This window comes from Coptis chinensis, chromosome 2, assembly GCF_015680905.1.
Source record: "Coptis chinensis isolate HL-2020 chromosome 2, ASM1568090v1, whole genome shotgun sequence".
NCBI classification, from domain to species: Eukaryota; Viridiplantae; Streptophyta; class Magnoliopsida; order Ranunculales; family Ranunculaceae; genus Coptis; species Coptis chinensis.
Genome location: NC_141457.1, coordinates 38,296,725 through 38,315,299, shown reverse-complemented (window position 1 = coordinate 38,315,299; position 18,575 = coordinate 38,296,725). Strand labels below are relative to the sequence as shown.

Below are 18,575 nucleotides of genomic sequence, written 5' to 3'. Positions count from 1 at the left end.
AACCATTTGAGGACAACTTTGGAAAATCGATAAAGAGCAAATCCAAATTAAATAATGAAACTAAATTAAGGGATTATAAACGTAAATAAATAGAAAAGATTAAACACATTACATTGGCAAAGCCTCCTAGGCAGGCAAGCTAGATCAATCTGTTACAACAAAACTCAAGAACTTTTCATTTGCTTATAAAATGAAGTCTTTGTACAAAAGTTTCTTTTTCATATCCAGAGTAACTATATCTTGCAGTTTTAGCAAACTGATAGCCATTCTCCGGGTTAGAAGATCAAATCTGTCTTGTATACCCCAAGTAAAGTTATTAGAGTCGTGTTAGAAGCCATCACAACCGCTTTAATCGATCAGATTCGAACCATAACGTAAACAGTCCTTATCAATTGCATATGTAACACCATCCAATACATGTGAGGAGGTATAGCAAGAAACAATACATTGTTGGGCTATACATGAGAGCAACCGGTTGGAGAAAGTAATATGAGTATATTTGAGGGATTAGCAACTAATGGTATATTCTTAGAACCCTAAATGAAATCCAAAATCAGTCGATGAAGAATACATACCAGGGAGAAGATGGAGTTCTCTTACAGGAATTCTTTGTCTGAGCATGACTGGCGAATGAACAATTGTGTTGGGAATGTTTAGGAGCCAGGAAACACTACCAGTAATAGTATTCATGCCTAAATAAAAGATATACTTATCTGTACTGTTATACTTCGTCTCGACTACGATGTAAATAGTATCCCTCTAAGAAGATAACAGAGCATACCTTTTTGCCAATCACAACACCACCGCGAGAAGCTATAATGGAAGACATAGAAATCAGTATCACAATGGAGCTTTATCAAACTAACAAAGTGGGGGAGGAAGGAGAAGGCCATGCATCTTACAGTTGTAATAACAAAGAGAATCGATGAAGCATCCCGCAGCATCAGTTTCCTAATTCTAATCCTATCATTCCTTGCATATAAAATTGTATAGTGATTCAAGCCAATGAAGTTCATCGACCCCACCAATCGTTGGGACATCTCGGTGTTATCTTTGGTAGTCTTTGACCAATGAGGGTTTGCATTGAAAGTGGATATTTGCCGAAGAAAAGGGGATCAAGAAACCTGCTTGCAGTAGTTTTTCTGTCATACTCTTCGCCGTGTTGTTGTTCGTTAGTACTCACAATACATAATTCGAGAAAATGTAACAATCTTAGATGTTACCATCCAAGGGAAAAGTCCAAATCTCGGCAAAGATCGTTGTCCTCGTCCTTGTGAGACATATTTATGCACGCAAAACCTCAAAGACTGGATAAAAGCAACTATATCAAGAAGAGATAAATTTACAAGAGGAACACTCGCATTAATGATAAACCTTTCGATGCTCCAGAATGAAGCCGACAATGAAAAAAGGACAAAAACAGCACCAAGGGGTTCGAGATTTTACCTGATGTCAGCAGCAAAAAGCCATATCCTTTGAGTTGGTAAGGCAAATGCGGCATACCGGTGGACATCCATAAGAAAGATTGTCGAGACCTTAATAACTTCATCTAAGATTTTATTGCTCCTGCTTCCCCCTAAATGATTTCTCAATGGGGCAAAATAGCCTATTAGTGCTTCCTAGATTATTGTAATAAATGCTTTGATTTTGATAATTAAAACCTACACAAGAATAACAAAAGGCTAAATAGAAGGCCTACATTGTTGTTTCTTAAGAATTAATCATTTAAAAGTCCGTTAATGACAGGTAAGCAGTAGGCTGTATGCTCATATATATATATATAAACAACAGTTTGGTGCACAAAGTTTGGGAAAATATGTTGCATCTAAAATGTATCAAACGAAAATAATAAGTCAACCGACAATGGAAGGCCCTTAAATCACTCTAGAAGTTATAAGAGATAAGATGGCAACATAAAAGTCTGACCTTGTTATCGAATGTAGAACTTCCAGGTGGAGTTGTGCCCCTAGAGGTTGGTTGGGATTATATGGTGGCACACTATGCTGGAAACTGCTGGACCAGGACGGTTCATTTGTGCTAAATGAAGCAGCACTATAAAGCGGTGGTGAAAGAGGCACCCTTTCTACTAATTTCCCATTCCTAGAACTGCTTTAAAAAATGGCTCTAGAGTAAGTGCATTGTTGTTATGTTTATATGGAATATGCTTTAAAAAATTAGATGGTTAAAAGCAAAACCTTTAAAGGAAAGACATCTCTTGTTACCCCAATATATTAAAGTTTACTGTTGCTTTATACTGGGCCGCAAATTCCATCAAAGCTGTAAGAGCAAACTCCGTGTATTTTCTGTATATAGGCATATTCGTTGACATAATTTCGGTAAAATTCACAAACTGAAAGAGAGATATATAAGGTTGTGATCATAAAATATGTGACGTGGAGTACAATCAAACAGAGTAAGGGGTGTGATTGTCGCCCGCTAGCAATTACCTGGAAATTATCGAAAGCTCGAGCAGGAATATTGTCGTCAAATTCCTGCATCATATCCCAAGGTCCATCCCCAACGCCCACTAAAATAATCGACAATGGGTATTAACTGCAAAAAAAGAAGCATTAGAGACATGAGTTTGCCAAAAATTAATAATAGTAATAATAATAACCAAGACAAACCATAAATCTACCTTGCTTTTACAATTGCTTCAACAGGCTTGTGTTCCTGTGTGCTGAGACGAAAACGGAGCTAATGACTATGAATATTCCTTACGGTTTGGTTTTTTTCCCTTAGCCTCAAGAGCATGAATAGTGTTGTTGTACATCGTCTCCATTGGCCGCTTGTTGTGAGTCTAAGATTGCTTGGACATATCCACTCTCTGGTATTCCTTCTGGCCACATTGGTACCATAACATAGACAGTAAACCTTTGTCCAGCTTCATTTTTTTCCCATTTTTTTTAGCTTTAAAACTGAGATGTGAGCCAAGGCTGAAACTGACTACCAAATAACAGCCCTATACACCCGGATTTGCCGTGAGTGGGATTGGTGGAGGAAGGCAATACAAAATTATAATATAAACGAAGTTAGACAAAAAATTTGTGGTCATTAGACATCCATCTTGCAAAGACAATTTGTAAATGAGTTGTACTCGACAAAATAATTTAAAAGGGAGTAAGGGCGCAACTAATTAAGGGAAAGAAAGGTCACCCACAATCAGAAAAAGAGAGAAGGAAGCGGCAATATAATCGCATATGCTACTTTTCATGATATAAATAGCTTGTAGATGCATTTTAATGTCAGAGACCATCTAACTACCTATAAAACATGATGCAATTTAGTTATGATGGGTCCAGTATGTTAATTCTTAAACATTTGAGACATTAGTCTATGAAAATAGGAAGTTCCTTCGCATTGCCTGGTAGAACTGGAAAACATTCATGAAAAACGAAGAACTAAAAGAAACAAAACACGTGTCACTTATATCAACTCCATTAAGAATATGTGTTTTCAGTGGCAATTAAACAGATAGATACCATGAGCTCGATGTCCACATAATTTGATCCAAGCTGTATTGCTAAACAAAGTGCATCCAGTCGTGAAGTTTCGTCAACTTCCTAATGACTACCACCCCACTTTGGCCTGCAAAAAACACATCAAATATTAGCTCCTAGACATGGAAAATATAACAGCCCCATACACTCGAATATGATGACAATATAACAGCCCCATACACTCGAATTTTCCTTGAGAGGGATAGCTGGAGGAAGCCAATACAAAATTACAATTTATAAGAAGTTAGACGTAAAAATTGTGCTCATAGAATTTCTTTTGTAAATACACAATTATGAGTTGCTCAAGTATAAATGAATGCAACATGTGGTCGGCAAGTGAATTGAGTCATCATCACTACCCAGTACACAAACACACAAACATTATGCACGCAAAAAAAAATTATAGGAAAAAGAAACAGTCGTTCCTAAAAAAAGAATAGATAAGGCATGAACAAAGGAAAACCAAAATCAGCGAGAGCGCGAGACATACATAAAAAAAAAAAAGTTGTTAACATTCCTCGCATGGGGAGCTAATAGGCATGGCGTAAATGGAAACTCCACCATGTAGAATTTAACTGGCCACCATATGTAAACCTCGTCGCCATTACGCTCGTATATGTGGTATTTGTGATTTGGGTGGGGGACATATATAAAAGAATGCTCTTGTCAAGCCAATTGGATAGCTTGTATCGACGTCAAGATGATGATCAGCAAAATTATTTATCCAATGCGAGAAAACAAAAATTAGTATGCGGCTTTTATTTTTTGTATAAAAGAGTAGGTTGTGAATGGAACAATAGTTTATCCACTACCGATCACATTCTATGGCATGGCTGAATATGATGAATTTGAATATGATAATGGCCATCATGCAAAATATATTAGGGCTCATGAAATGTAGTTTTCTAATTTGAAATCCTACAAAATCTATAAAATATATTGACCCAATAAGTTCGAGCTGGTTAAGAATTTTTTTTTAAACTACAACAGTGAACAATCAGAACCAAACACATATTTTGCATTTAGCTCGCCTTCTAACCTTAGTCAATAGCCAACTTTTATAGATAAAGACTAATTGAAATATGTTTGTTGCATTGAAATGCAGGTATAGATCCACCTATTAAACACATTAACCACAAATGGACCAAAAGGTCACATGCAAACGAATTTATGTCCAATAAGCATTTTTCTTTTTATCTCTTAAACCGAATCATTTAGTAGTAGGCAACGTAAATAATCAAAGGATGAAATCCTAAAAGCAAAGAAGCATACATATTATTAAGCATCCTAAGTAGGGTATCCATATATAATTAGAGGATAACAAACACCAAATCGTAAGGAATTCAAGGCTTAGCAAACTACATAAGTTAATTCTTTAATAAGCATATGTTATGAACTTACTAACTTTATCATGGAAGTCGTCTCACCATTTGGAGTATCACCTCTATTCCTTTTGTAATCACCATCAAACAAAGCTGGGAAAATATAAGTTTGCTTTACCCATTAAACCTGAAATCCAAAATAGTACAGTATTAGCCAATGTTCGGCACTGAAAATCATAGACTAACTAACTAACCTAACCGATCAATTTAGAATCCAGTGTGCACAATTATAATCCAGATGTTTGGATCACTAAACACACATAAACAGAGTAAAAAAATCACTTAAAATAGATGATCAAGTAGTGCGCACAGGGGTTCTGAAAATGTTTGAACTGTCCTCTAATAAGCAAGCTAAAAATCCCTAACCCAAACAATTATATAAAACTGGAGTAAATCGTAATTCATAATATGTTACCTTAGCTTTCTTCGGTATCGTGATGATTGTCTTAATATTTATTAAAAAATTGTAATTGAAAGCATAACAAATGGATAAATTGTACTATTTGTTCTCCAAAGGGGTTAAAAAATGTCAAGAACTGTGGTTGACATCCTCATCTTCAGATGGGTCATATTGACTATCATATTCCTCCACTTTCAGCATGCTCGTTCTTTTCAATTATGAGACGCTCTTTCATAACTTTATTTTCTTCAATCAGTTGCTGATAACTTGCCTGCATAGCTTGATGTTCTTCAAGTAGTTTGTCAAATGTGAATTCTATTCATCGGTAGCGCACAGAGTACTTTTTTTTGTCCTTATAGTTGAAGTCTTCTATCTCGTAGCCATGGGTTTCTTGTAAAAAAGCAATTGCTTTCTTTGCAGCATCCTGTTCCGATATATTTTTTGTCATGTGAACGTATTCCTAAAAATATCTTCTGCTTTTTTATTCTGGAGATTTCAACTTCTACCCATGCCTCATATAAATTTTCGTGTAGGGTGTATCCGTAGGAACTTTTGCGCATGTTGAAATGCTTGAGCATGTGGTGGAGTAAGGTTTTGAAAGAAATGGTGTAAACTGACATACCCGATTCCATGACCTACATATTAGTCAAAATTGTTAGTTGTGCTATGGAATTGAATAATACTACCAATGGGCAACCAAGCAAGATAAGCAATATGCATGTTCATAACCATAAGGAGAATGAATTAAAGTTGTTAGCGTATAATTGAAGAAGATAGAGGAAAAGGTTCAGGTCGACACTGTTTTGCACCACTTTGCGCATAGACAACCAAGTACAATTACAGCAAGCCTGTAGTGCAGCTTGGCTATTGTAGGGTTCTAATATGAAATTTATATTGCAGTACCATTATAAGTTGAAAGCATAAACCGATGTGTGGAATTATAAAATGATGCATGGGTGATGAAATTAAATGCATTGAAGATAGTATGATGTAAAAAAATGAGAAAAGAACAAAAGAACTAAAAAGAAAGAACATAGCAAAAAAAAAACAGTACGCAGAAAGACAGTTACAGGCGCATAGATAGGTTCAAGTAACGCAAGCGTAATCAATTTCTTGTCAATGACACAAAAGCCGTATGCAGATGATAGGGATGTACCAAATCAAAGATTTTGTTTAAACCTTTGTGGGATTTAGAAACGAAATAGCCGGAAAAGTGAATCGGCCAAAAAAAAAACAATCAGAATGGATGGGGAAGGAATTTTAGCATAGAAATGAAGACAAAATTTTAGTATAGAAATTTTAGCATAATTTAAAGCTTGTGGATTCGTGGTTGCTGCTTTGTGAATCTCTTTTTGAGTGTTGAATACAATCTAAAGACACACCACTGAGAGAGAGGGAGAGAGTAATAATTTTAAAACACACCACTGAAGCCAAAAAGCTCCGGTTGTTAGGTTGTTGTTTCTTTTTTTAAATTCAAAACCGGTACATGAATTCCCAAAATTGTTTCTTTTTTTAAATTCAAAACCGGTACATGAATTCCCAAAATTTATACAATAAACCAATTTAGTTTTTGCTATTACAGAAGCATAAGTTTTATTTCACAACAACAATAATAAGGGAAGGGAAATAAAGGAAAAAGTCAAAAAGTTGAGTAAAGAGAGAGAAGAGTGAATAAACCATGACTCACCTCCTAAAAAAACTTGAGGTTGTCTTGAAGTTTAGGAGGTTGTAACTAAAATGGTGCCAAACACTCAGTTATTTGGTGGATGTCTACACCAAGTAGCTTTGTTCAAAGTGTTGAGGAGAAATGTTGCAGACTCGCGGGTTTTATACTGGTAGAGTTGAGAGAACATATCGGGAACGTTACTTAATCCATTACTTTGTAACCGACTACTTTTATGGTTATGAATTTACTGGGCAGAAAATTTGGAGAAAGAGGAAGGCCTGAAAAATGGAGTTATTATTAGTATTTTTTAAATAATGGAATGAATTTAGTGTACTATTATGTTGATTGCGATTGTTATTATGTAACGGTTTGGAATGGGTGTTTAAGGGAGAGGGAGAAATGGCAACGCGTTAAGCCCACGTGGAAGCCCATTAGGAAACTTTTTGGTTTTTTGTTTTTTTTTTATAATGGTCAATACATAAAAATGGAAATCAACATACATTAACCCATGTAACGGTGAATAAATATATTTCGTTTAAACCTTTATTAAGCTCCTTGTAAGCTGTTAAATTTCAAAGGGTTAGTTAATCAATACTCTCCATGCATTGTGAACTGTTAGGAAAACCACACAAACATGCTTCTTCTGTCGAGACACTATTTTCATTGTCATTTCTAATATTGACAGTGAGCTTTAGATGTGCTTTGTTATTGTAGTCGTACATTGTTAAGGCTGCATGGCCACCCGAGGAGCCCTTGTGAGGTGTTGCTTCGCGCGTAGCAAGAACTTTTTCGCTAGAGTCACCGGGTACTTTGCAAAGATTATCCATTCTAAAAACACAGCATTATATGTCAATTAGAGGAAAGCATGCATTATTTAACTAAGTATATTCGTTGTAAATAAATAACAAACCTTTGAGTGGGAGGAGTTGATTGAAAATAACATTGTACAGACTAATCACTTAGTCTTTATAAAGGAGGTACTTGGTAATGTGATCGGTTAATGCTATAAATACCAAAGTTATGTATATGTATAGTTTCTATATATTCATAATATATTTATTTGATGACCCCATTTGTATCAATTACCAAGTTTATAAATGTAAAGAAAAGTAATGTATATAGTAAGTTACCTAGATTTGAAGTATTTGTTGGGTCAGTATTTTTTCTTTAGATTATTTCTTTATGGGAGTGAATTATGTATGTCCATATTTGTCATTGGTAATTCTACCATCCATGGGGAAAAGAAATAAAATGTATATGGTAAGTTATTATGCTCAAATATAGAATGGACTACTTGTACACGAAGCAGATCCTAATTTCTTTGTTAGTGGATTCTGTTACCTTACTTTTAATTATATGACCAAATGAAGACATGCTATTTGGATTTTGTTACCTAATTTTTTATTATATGACCAGGCTGACTAAATCAGATTACTTCTTGAAAGGGGTAAAAAATTATGATTGGAAACGGTATTTTTTAAACCACGCATCAGGCGCATAGCATAGAAGCAGCAAAACAGTGAACTGCATAGACTTCCTTTCAAAGTGAATCACATTAATAGGATGCAAACTAATTGAATGTCATGTTTTGATGCTCGCCGTGCATGTTGTATTTAGCAAATCTAAGGTTGAACTGGTATGGTAGCATAGTAGTAGAATTGGTTGCTGATGTTGCCACCTATATTGAGCCTATCGATACTGGCCTGCACCACTTGAGAATTAGGACCTGGTTAGAAAGCAATGGAAAAAAGAAAGGTACAAATGAAAAAAAAAAAGGGGGAGGGGGGGGGAGACAAAAAAGTAATGACATATTATGGGTGTGGAAGTTAAAGAAATCATTAAACATGAGGAAGTCGTGTTCTTCAGATTTTTTAGAAATCATGAACTAACACTCTCTCGTAAAAGACAAAATAAAAACAATTCTCCAATCGTGCCATATTTTATTTGCATTTAAAATTTCCTCCCTAATAGAACTAACACCCTAGAATGGCACAAGTAAGCTTCTTTTACCTAGAATAAAAAAGCAAAGTTCCATTTTGATAGTATAGAAAGACCAAAGAAGGAGACCTAACAGTGAGTTGAACTTAGGGTCTCTGTTCAGCAGTGGTGTCAAGCATGGGGATTTCAAGTGGCTATAGTGGCATGGTAGGCAAATCAGATAAATCGAGAATTGAAGCAAAATGCCCTGCCTTATTGTTCAAGCAACACATAACTGCATATGTAGAGAAAATATATGGAATGATACGTGACAGTTTGAAGAAAGAGATCAGTTCATTCTTGAACCTTTGCATACATGTAGTACTTTGTCTGAGCATGACCTCACAATTTAGAGATAACATTTAGCATTTGACCAATCTACAAACTCTACTAACAGGCTCCAAGATCTGCAAGGGTGAGATCCATAAGAGGGTCGACAAAAAATATGCATCTGAGCATTGTTGCAAAGCAGCAAGCATCAAGCATACACTGGCAAAGCATAGTACAGAGCATGGGTAACACGATTAATGTAATGTGTGAAAATCATGTAAGTATATGCTATTCATAATTAATTCTGTAAAACTATTACTTTTACGATATATGGTTCAGAGAAATATTGTATGGTTATCTCACCTGAGATCTGCAGGTCCCATCGTTGATCACAAGGAAAACCTTTAGCCAGGTGTTTGCTTTCATTAATGTGCAACTTTTCAATAGGTAAACGGTTTATTCTGACATTGGACATTTGAGTGATTTGAAGCTGTAGAATCAATGAGAAAATTTTCAATGGGGGTTCATAGTCAGTTACAGTTCATCTTCACAGAGTAGTGCCTAGCGAATAAGACGAAAAACAGAAGAACGACAAATAAATGCATGCCGCTTAATACCCATAATACTAAGATCATGTTCAAAAGCTGATCTTACTCACCTGTCCATGAGTGATTAATGTGCCACAATACAGTCATCGATTATAGGCATTTGTTTTAATAAAGTATTAAGTTGTTGATAATGCCTCAGTGGTCTTGTAAACCCACGCCCAAATATCCAAGATGTACAGTACAATCAATAGGAGGGTATAGTTATGTATATCTAATAATAGGCAATTTAATAAATGCGTAGACATAAGTCGGCTTACCTTTAACGATGCTACAAAAGCACTTCAGGGTATACAATGTTGGTGGTGCAATTGGATGAATCGGGTGGTAGTAGGACAGTAATTCTTTTTGAAGACGTGCACCGAGATAGTGCGACATAGAGCTGGCCATGACTAAATGCTGGGGTTTCTAAGTTGATGCCGACATACTTGACTGATTGTCCTTGAGACTTGTTGATTGTCATTGCAAAGGCCAGTCTAACGGGAAATTGCCGTCTCGATATTTGAAACGGCATTTCAGTTGTTGATGGCGTTAGGGATATCCTCGGAATAAATACAGTATTTCCAGCCTTGGCTCCAGTTATGATCATTGCTTCAAGGACTCTAGTTTCGCAGCGTAATACAATCAAACGGGTTCCATTGCAAAGCCCATCTCTTGGGGCAATATTCCTAAGCAACATTATAGGGCATCCTGTTTTCAGTTGGAGATTAAACGGTGGCAAGCTTGAGGGATCTAGTGAATTTAAAAACTCGGTAGGGTATGTGGATCCGTTGTTTTAAGGGCTTGTAATATCATTGACAACTTTATCTGCAGCTAAGTAAGAAATCTCTTGCCCGGGGAACAAATTCAGGGCAGCTCGGTTAATGACGCTGACATCGTCATTTCGAGCAGCTAGGATGGTTCTTTCAGTCAAGTAAATTGGTGTTGCCGTCCCACTCACATTCAAATCTGGATAAACTGACGAAATAAGATCCCCTATGTTAGCACAGGTTTGTATCCCTCTTGGCAACTGAACAGTATCTAAAGGATTCGTGCCAACCTAAAATAAATTCAGAGAAATTTGAGTCAATAACATACCTTTTTAATCTTTAATTTTTATGATGGTTTTGATTTGTAAAGTACCTTGATCAAGTAATCTGCGAAGCTAGCATTATTAGGCTATGACATCTCCAATCTCATGTTATGTACCAAGTGCAAGACTTGTAAGTGTGTCCATAGCTGGGATCTTCTCACTGATGCTCCGACGTATTGCTCTCTGCTGCCTTTTGGTACAATAGGAAACGTTTGCCTGAAATCTCCGCCTAGAACCATAGTAATTCCTCCGAAAGGCTTTGAATTTTCTCGGATATCCCTTAGTGTTCTTTCAACGGCTTCGACGCAGTGTCTGTGCTGCATGGGGACTTCATCCCAAATAATCAAGCTAACTTCTTTGAACAGTTCTGCATGTATGGAGTTTTTTGAAAACCCACAGAAGGTGTTGTCCATAATATCCAGTGGGAGGCAAAAAGTAGAGTGTGCGGTCCTGCCACCAGACAGCAGGAGCGATGCTATTCCCGACGATGCAACATTGATGACAATATGGACTTGGCTGCGGCAAGTAGCAGCAATTGTGTTGTAGACGAATGTTTTTCCTGTCCCCGCTACACCATTTAGGAAGAAAGTCTTTCCCATATTGTTTTGCACTGAATCTGTTATCTCGGTGTGGGCATGAAGTTGTTCAGCATTCAGGCGTTCCACATTTGCATTTGCCTCTTGTTCAAGACCTTCGTACTGCAATTCCCTCCTGGTTGTTAAACTTGGAACGTATCATGTGAGCCAGATCGTCACAAATATGCGTAGAAAATTCATTCCATAGTGTTGCAGGACTGGTTGGGGAACATTCCAAAAGGATTACGTTGGAATCGGTCTGCGAGTTGGTAGCCGGTCTTCATCACCGATGCCTCTTGTAGACATTCTCTCCACTCGTCGTCGGATTCGAGAAGGCCACGTGCAACGCATGCTGCTTTGAACGTGTCATGCTCAAAGCCGCTTTGAACCATAAAGTCTGAAAGATGTTCAAATGATGTTGGTCCTCTAACAGCAGTCAGTAGCAAGCGAAGGTAGAAGCGCTCTCCGGCATTTGGATTTGCAAAGTACATTCTCCCAATAGCATAACCGTGGTCCCTTAGTTTCCAAATCTTTTTATCTCTTTTCCAGACATAATACTGTGGGAACTCCTGGTAAGTATATCTACGGGCACCCGGATCTTCGGCACAACATTTGAAGTAAGCCGTTAGAGTTGATCTCTGATTTCTAGCTTTTGCGAGAACTGTAGCCCTTGACTCCTTTGCATTGTAAACAACTCGATGCATCCCTTCCAAATGAACTGCCAGCCTTTCAACGTGTGGTAATTCTTTGTGCAGAGGGAACTTGAGAAGACGCCATGCAGCTTCGGGTGGCCCGACATACCGTGCATCAATGTACTGTTTGATTTCATCATCAGTACCAACAATAACCATAGTTGCCCTATCATGCCCTTTGTAAATGTATTTGTGAATGTATTTAACTGCACGAACCGATGCACAAACTTCAACATTTATATGGCAGTTGAACATCTCTGATAAGTGGGGGTTGTAGGGGACAACATCTCGGTTATTAACTTTGCAGTCGCGCACCTCATCTCGGTAAACTGGATATCCAACTTGATCCATTGTAGTTTCATCTGTAAAAGCGCGTGGGTAATGTTTTGTACACCGACCATTCTCCATGCAGGGGGCCTGTGGGTTTTTAGGTCCACATGGCCCGTGTACCATACACTGCTTCACTGTCTCGAAAAGATTAGGTTTTGAGATAGGGTTTGGGAACTCCGCAGAGACAATCTTATTGACTTGATTGGCGTTACGGATCTTATCAGGTTGCTTGAGGAAGATGAGTGCGTGCATGTGTGGCAGTCCTCATTTTTGGAACTCGATAGTGTAGACGGATGCAGCTTGTTCGCCAAACACACCGTTATTTTTTATCTCCTCCATTATTGCTTTCCTTTTCATTTCGAATACACGGGCAACCACCTCAGGTCTGTCAGAGGCAGTTTGGTGTGGCTTGAGAGCTTTTATGATTTCCGCCAATTCGGTTCTTTATTCTTTCGTTAGGAATACATCTGGGTGTTTGTTGTATTGTGTAATGGCCATTGAGTCTTGGTAGATCTCATACATATGTCTCGGGGTACCCGTGTGAGACGAAGGGAGAATGTAACGCTGGCCAACTTGATCGAGAGGCAGGCTGTCTATTGCAATGTCCGTCAAACCGTTGTACACTTCCTCACGAATGTTGTCTTGATTCAGGCGAATATAGCGCAGGCGATTCTGTTCAGTGGCAGCCCAAGCATCAACTATCCATTGTTGGTAGAGGGAGCCTCCCCTTAGTATGGAAGAGTATTCAGTTGGACGGTCAAATAAACGGTATGAATAATACTGTGCTTGCGTTAGTCTGGCATCACTTGGGCAATTGATCTTGACATCCCATTGTCGCAAATCCGGTGCCCAACCAAGGTCTCCTCTAGGAAAAAGAAGTACATAATGAAGAGGTGTATAAGCAGGATGGCATTCACTTATCCTCTCTAGTCCACCTTCTTTGTAGTGAATAACGATGTCTCGTAACATATCATACTTTGTCTCATCATCGGGTAATACCACAGCGATTTCAGAAGTGGCCGGGAGATTATATCGGCGGCGATCCGTTCCTAGAGTGTATTGTATGAAGGCTGGTATATTGTTGTCCGCCGATGCACTTGAACTTAAGACCTCATTTGCATTTTTGAAAAACTTTGACCACGCGTTTGCCTGTACCAAAACACCTTGTACAATACTTAGCACCTCCCTGAGTAAATGCTTATTGCGTTGTTGTCGATAATCCAAAGCCGCGCTAGCATCATAAATGTATAACTGGGTGTATTTTGGGTCAACATGTTCATCAGGTAAAAGTGATCCAATCTTATGGCAGAGCTCTCCATGTATAGTGAACGACTTTGGTCCACGTCCTTTCAAGATTCGGTCATTTGCTTTAACGCCAAGACTGGTGAATGCATTGCAAGCATTATATCCCCGAATGTTCTTCCAAAAATCACGTACAAGCCAATCGTTACCTTCGAAGAGTGATTCAAGCGGAGGGGGAAGTGGATCAAGTGAGGGCAGTTTTATTTTTCCTTGGAGACAGCATGATCCGAATAAAAGATTTTTTTTTGTTGAACTGGAGAGTTGCTCTGCGCTCCAATGTAATGCGAAGCAAGACTTACATTGAACATCTAGTTCCCCAAGGTAATGACGCTCGACCGGGATAAAAGGCATTGTTTCGGTTGGATTTTCAAGTTCGTCAATGTCATAGTATTCTTCGTCAGAATATTCGGATGCTTCTTCAGAAATTTCCTCGGGCCTAAAAGCGCCCTGGGCGGGAACATCCGGCTCAGTAATGTTTGGAGGCAAATTGTTTGTGGAGCTAATTTCGGTAGGGAAAAAACAATTAGTATTCAATTAGTTTAGTAATTTATAATTGTTCATTACGGAAATATTTAAGTTTGGACATAGTACTTACATGTTGCTCCTCAAGGAAGATGACCCAAGATGAAAACCGGGGGTGAAGTTACGTGTTGGGAGTGGAAAGTGGTCATGCTGAGTTGCACCAGAAGAACATCCACCATATGACGGTCCAGGAGGTTCTGAGTTGATGTACGGCTGGGGTGGAATAGTGTTAGCAATTACAATACGCTTTCCTTTATCTGCTTGTTGGGTGGTTGTAGTGAAACTTGTTGCATCGATAGAATGTACTGCTGTTTCCACTGTGAGGCCGTGAGTTAGGGATGGAGGATATATGCGATCCCTTTGGGTTGCTGAAACTCTTAGGGCTTCCTCTCGCTCTCGACGTGCACGTTGAGCTATTGAACTCCGAGAGGGTCCTAACTGAAGGAGCGAATGCATGTTCCGTGTGGACATAGAGTGGCCTGCTAGACTGACAGTTGACTGGCTATTTGATTCACTGCGGACTGTAGCCTCATGAGATAACCGGTGTTGTGTTGATGAGTCTCCCATAGTTACATCAGAATCCATTGTGTGGGTAGTGCACGCTGTTGGTGTAGTGGAGCAGTGCCAGAAACAGCTATCCGTAGGGCCTTTGACAGATACATTCAAGTTAAAAGTATGAGTATAGATTAGAAAACGAATAACGTGGGAATAAATAGGAAAGCCAGTACATGAAAAAAATTGTTTAAAGGACATCTAACCTCAAGTTGGGCCGCTCGTTGGTTCTGAATGAACTCTTGTACAGTTTCATTATGTATGTATGATGATGCTTGGGTGTCCATGGTTTCTATAAACAGTTTGATAAGATTGGGGTATTAGGTAAATAAGTACACAAAATACTAATGTTGGCGTATATACAATTTGATGATAAGCTGCACGAAAAGCAAAATTATGAGACAACATCGCAAAGTAACAGTTTAAAGTATAGTAATAATCGGGACCAGCATTGGATTACCGAATGCTTAAAAAGACTATAATCTCTTATGACGATAGCAATGAACTAACCTTGATTTTACTCAGCTTGCATTAAGGTATGATTCCGCTGGAACGTAATAGAGAAGGACGTAATGAATAGCATCCAACACCTGATGCAATGAAAGACAAAATATGTTATCATTAAAATCAGTTCCCAGCGTGATGATATTCCTATGACTTGGAGTTCTTTGGAGTTCCTATGACCTACCTCATCCCTATGAGTTTCTTGAATGGAGTCCATAAATGACATATATATCAGTCTAGTTAATGATTTATCCAGGTTATTTATCAGGTTTGATTATGTCTTACTTTGTGTCTTTAATGTTTCAATATTAACATATACTTCACACCTTCTATGCCACTCCCAACTTGAGTTGCCTGCTAGCATTCCTTTTATCTATATGGTGAAACAGCGAAGTAGCAAAGATAATCATGGTCCCTAGGAGTACTTGACCTCTTTCTCATATGTATTGCTAGTTGTGTAATATGGGATGATACGTTGATACTTTTCATATCATGGGCTTCACTGTGGTTTGAAATGAAATTGATCTGTACTTACCTAACTGTATAGATCTTGATATCTTATGATTCAGATATTAGGCCTCACTATTAACTTATTTGTTAGAGTGCATTTTGTGTCTTGAAAGACTTTTTCTATTTTTGTTTGGTTGCTTTTCATAAGTAGAACATATTATTTGCTTTCAATACTCCATTGATACCCCTTTGATTGCCTTAATCTTTTTGATGTCGAGATATGCGATATAATTTTCAATTAGCTCCTCCATTGTGATATGGTGTAACTATGATATGGTGTATCATTGTGAGTTCCTCCCAGAACTCCAACGCCTCAATTGCAGCATCTATTCTACTGCCTTACTCCCCTTTTTTTTTAAGAAATATAAATGGGTGCGCAGATACATTGTGATGATAAGCTTCAGGAAAAGCCAAATTATGAGACAACATCTCAAACTAACAGTTTAAAGTACAATATTTATTGGAACCAGAATTGGATTACCGAATGCTTTAAAAGACTATAATCCCTTTTGACGATAGAAATGAACTAACCTTGATTTTATTGAGCTTGCATTAAGGTAGGATTCCGCAGGAACGTAATACAGAAGGAGGTAATAATAAGCATCCAACACCTGATGCAATGAAAGGAAGGGTTCAAGTTAGCTTTTGAAATGGAGGTAAAATGGTAAACTAAAAAGTGATTAAGTAGGTGAATGGGAATCGCGAAGAAGTTCAGTTTCAAGAGAAAACATAATTGTAATAAGAATAATGTCCGTTACAGCAGCATGTCATGCGTTGTGTGAATTATAGGTTAGAGATTATAATGGAAAGGTAATATGTCACGCCTTAACTTATGCTCTGCATTCATACAATAAAAATCAGTTCCCAGCTTGATGATATTCATATGACTTGGAGTTATTTGGAGTTCCTATGACCTACCCCATCATAGGAACTGATGATTTGCAAGCAGTTTTGAATGCGATCAACTAGCCTCAGCTTGGAGAAGCATTCAAGGAGGTAACGACTACTTGACACCACCTTTTACTGGCATATTCCCTTAAAGTCAGGGATCAGTTGTAGCTAGAACCCCACTACCGTCCTTATGAGCATTTGACTTTATATCGGACTTTAGAAATACATAAGAAAAAAAAATGCAAATGTTGTAATGCATTATTTCTAGCATGGAGCTATTAGTCAAGTTCTGTTTTCTTTTGAGATTGATACTGCTACCAGACTGTTTCTTTTGAGGTTGAACTCTCATAATTCTCTTTGCATTGAATGAACCATATATCGCAAGGTTTTCTTGATTACTATAATTTTCTTTGTGCTTTCAATCTGATTTTTAGAAATGTCATGAGGCTGCCGAGGATCTCTTTGTGGGTTGGTTGGGAGGTTTAGATTGGAGTTGGCGTGTTGTGGCAGGGCAGAACCCTGCGTATGATCATTTTCCTTGTCAATACCAGCTTTTTTATAGAGGGAAGGCAAGATGGTCATTTTGGTATGAGCCAGTTTTTCAAGTTAGCACTTTGGACGGGAAGTTGGTTTGGATAAGGCGGCGATATCGAGTTAAAAGAGGAAATATTCCAGGGACATTTTATTTTAGTGTTTTAGATAATGGTGTGGTGTCAAATGAATTTTGGACAATTGTTGATGTTTCGAGGATCCGAAATGGAGTTTGTTTCATTATAGTGGCGCCGCTAAGGTTGCAAAGGCGTCTTATATACCGGAGTCGTACTTGTTAGTCCAAATGGAGAGTACCCGGATGAGATAGAGAAAGAGAAGTTGATTTCTAATCGGAGAAGTGTGGCATCAAGGAATGGGAGCTTTATATAGTTGATAACTATTCATGTCAGGATCCGCCTTTGGGTATTCCTGTAGGATCTAGATTGCATATTAAGATTGAAGTTAAACAGAAGGAACAATTTACTGTATAGAGGGAGTGAATGTGATACTGCAGGACTCCGAATTTAGGAGTTGTACATAATGTCTCACACAAAATGGAGAAACCATGAGATACCTTGGTAAGGAACAGAGGAAGATAACTGAATACTTCGTAGCTGAATTATTGGATTTTAAATTCGCAAAGTGGTTAATAGCAATCAAGGGATGAACCAAAAAATAGCAAACATCGAAGAAGAAACACTGCCTATCAAAGCTAAGTACACTCTTGTAAGGTAATCAATTTGAACGCCTTTTGTAGTTGCTTGGCCGTGCATCTTGCAATGGAGTAGTCCTTGTGGTTGGTGGCAGCCACGCTGTAGTGGTATTCCCTTACGCTTGCCCAAGACTTTCCCGGAGATTTGGCCATGACCACCAAATATCGCAATTTTGGCCATGACTTTCCTTTTTTTGCATCATCAATCCATTCTCCTCTGCAAGGTTTTTTTCACAGCCGGTCCTCCGCGGCTGTTTTCTTGGGCAGAGGCTTCTTTACAGGTGGCTTTAGCTGGAATTTCCAGTATTGAACCTTGGTCACACTGCATTGGGGCAAAATTAGTTTGGCAAGTCTGTAGAGATGTAATCCTTTAATCAGCCAAATTTAGTCAGGAAATTTAGTACCTTATTTAATACTTCTTTGGCTATTGTGTTATCAATGTCTTCTGGGAAAATCTTTTCAATGGTGAATGATTCATACTTGTCCTTGTCACTATAGTCAGTGACTCTAACTTGGAAAACATACGCCCGTTCTTCAAGGTGCTGCAGTTCTTTCCGAAGCTGTAGCGGGCCATTTTCCTAC

The 18,575-nt window shown here is 38.1% G+C and overlaps 2 protein-coding genes across 2 annotated transcripts; both read right to left on the bottom strand.

The window, feature by feature from the left end:
- Window positions 1-10,071: 10,071 nt before the first annotated feature.
- LOC147515963 (uncharacterized) lies at window positions 10,072-10,479 on the bottom strand. Its single transcript, XM_086593117.1, has one exon. The coding sequence runs from the start codon at window positions 10,477-10,479 to the stop codon at window positions 10,072-10,074; it is 408 nt and encodes a 135-aa protein (XP_086449243.1).
- A 96-nt stretch (window positions 10,480-10,575) lies between these two features.
- On the bottom strand, window positions 10,576-12,721 carry LOC147515962 (uncharacterized). Its single transcript, XM_086593116.1, has 3 exons — window positions 11,679-12,721; window positions 10,989-11,583; window positions 10,576-10,839 (listed from the first exon to the last, which is right to left on the bottom strand). Exons 1-3 carry the CDS (start codon window positions 12,719-12,721, stop codon window positions 10,576-10,578), a joined length of 1,902 nt encoding a protein of 633 aa, XP_086449242.1.
- Window positions 12,722-18,575: the final 5,854 nt, after the last annotated feature.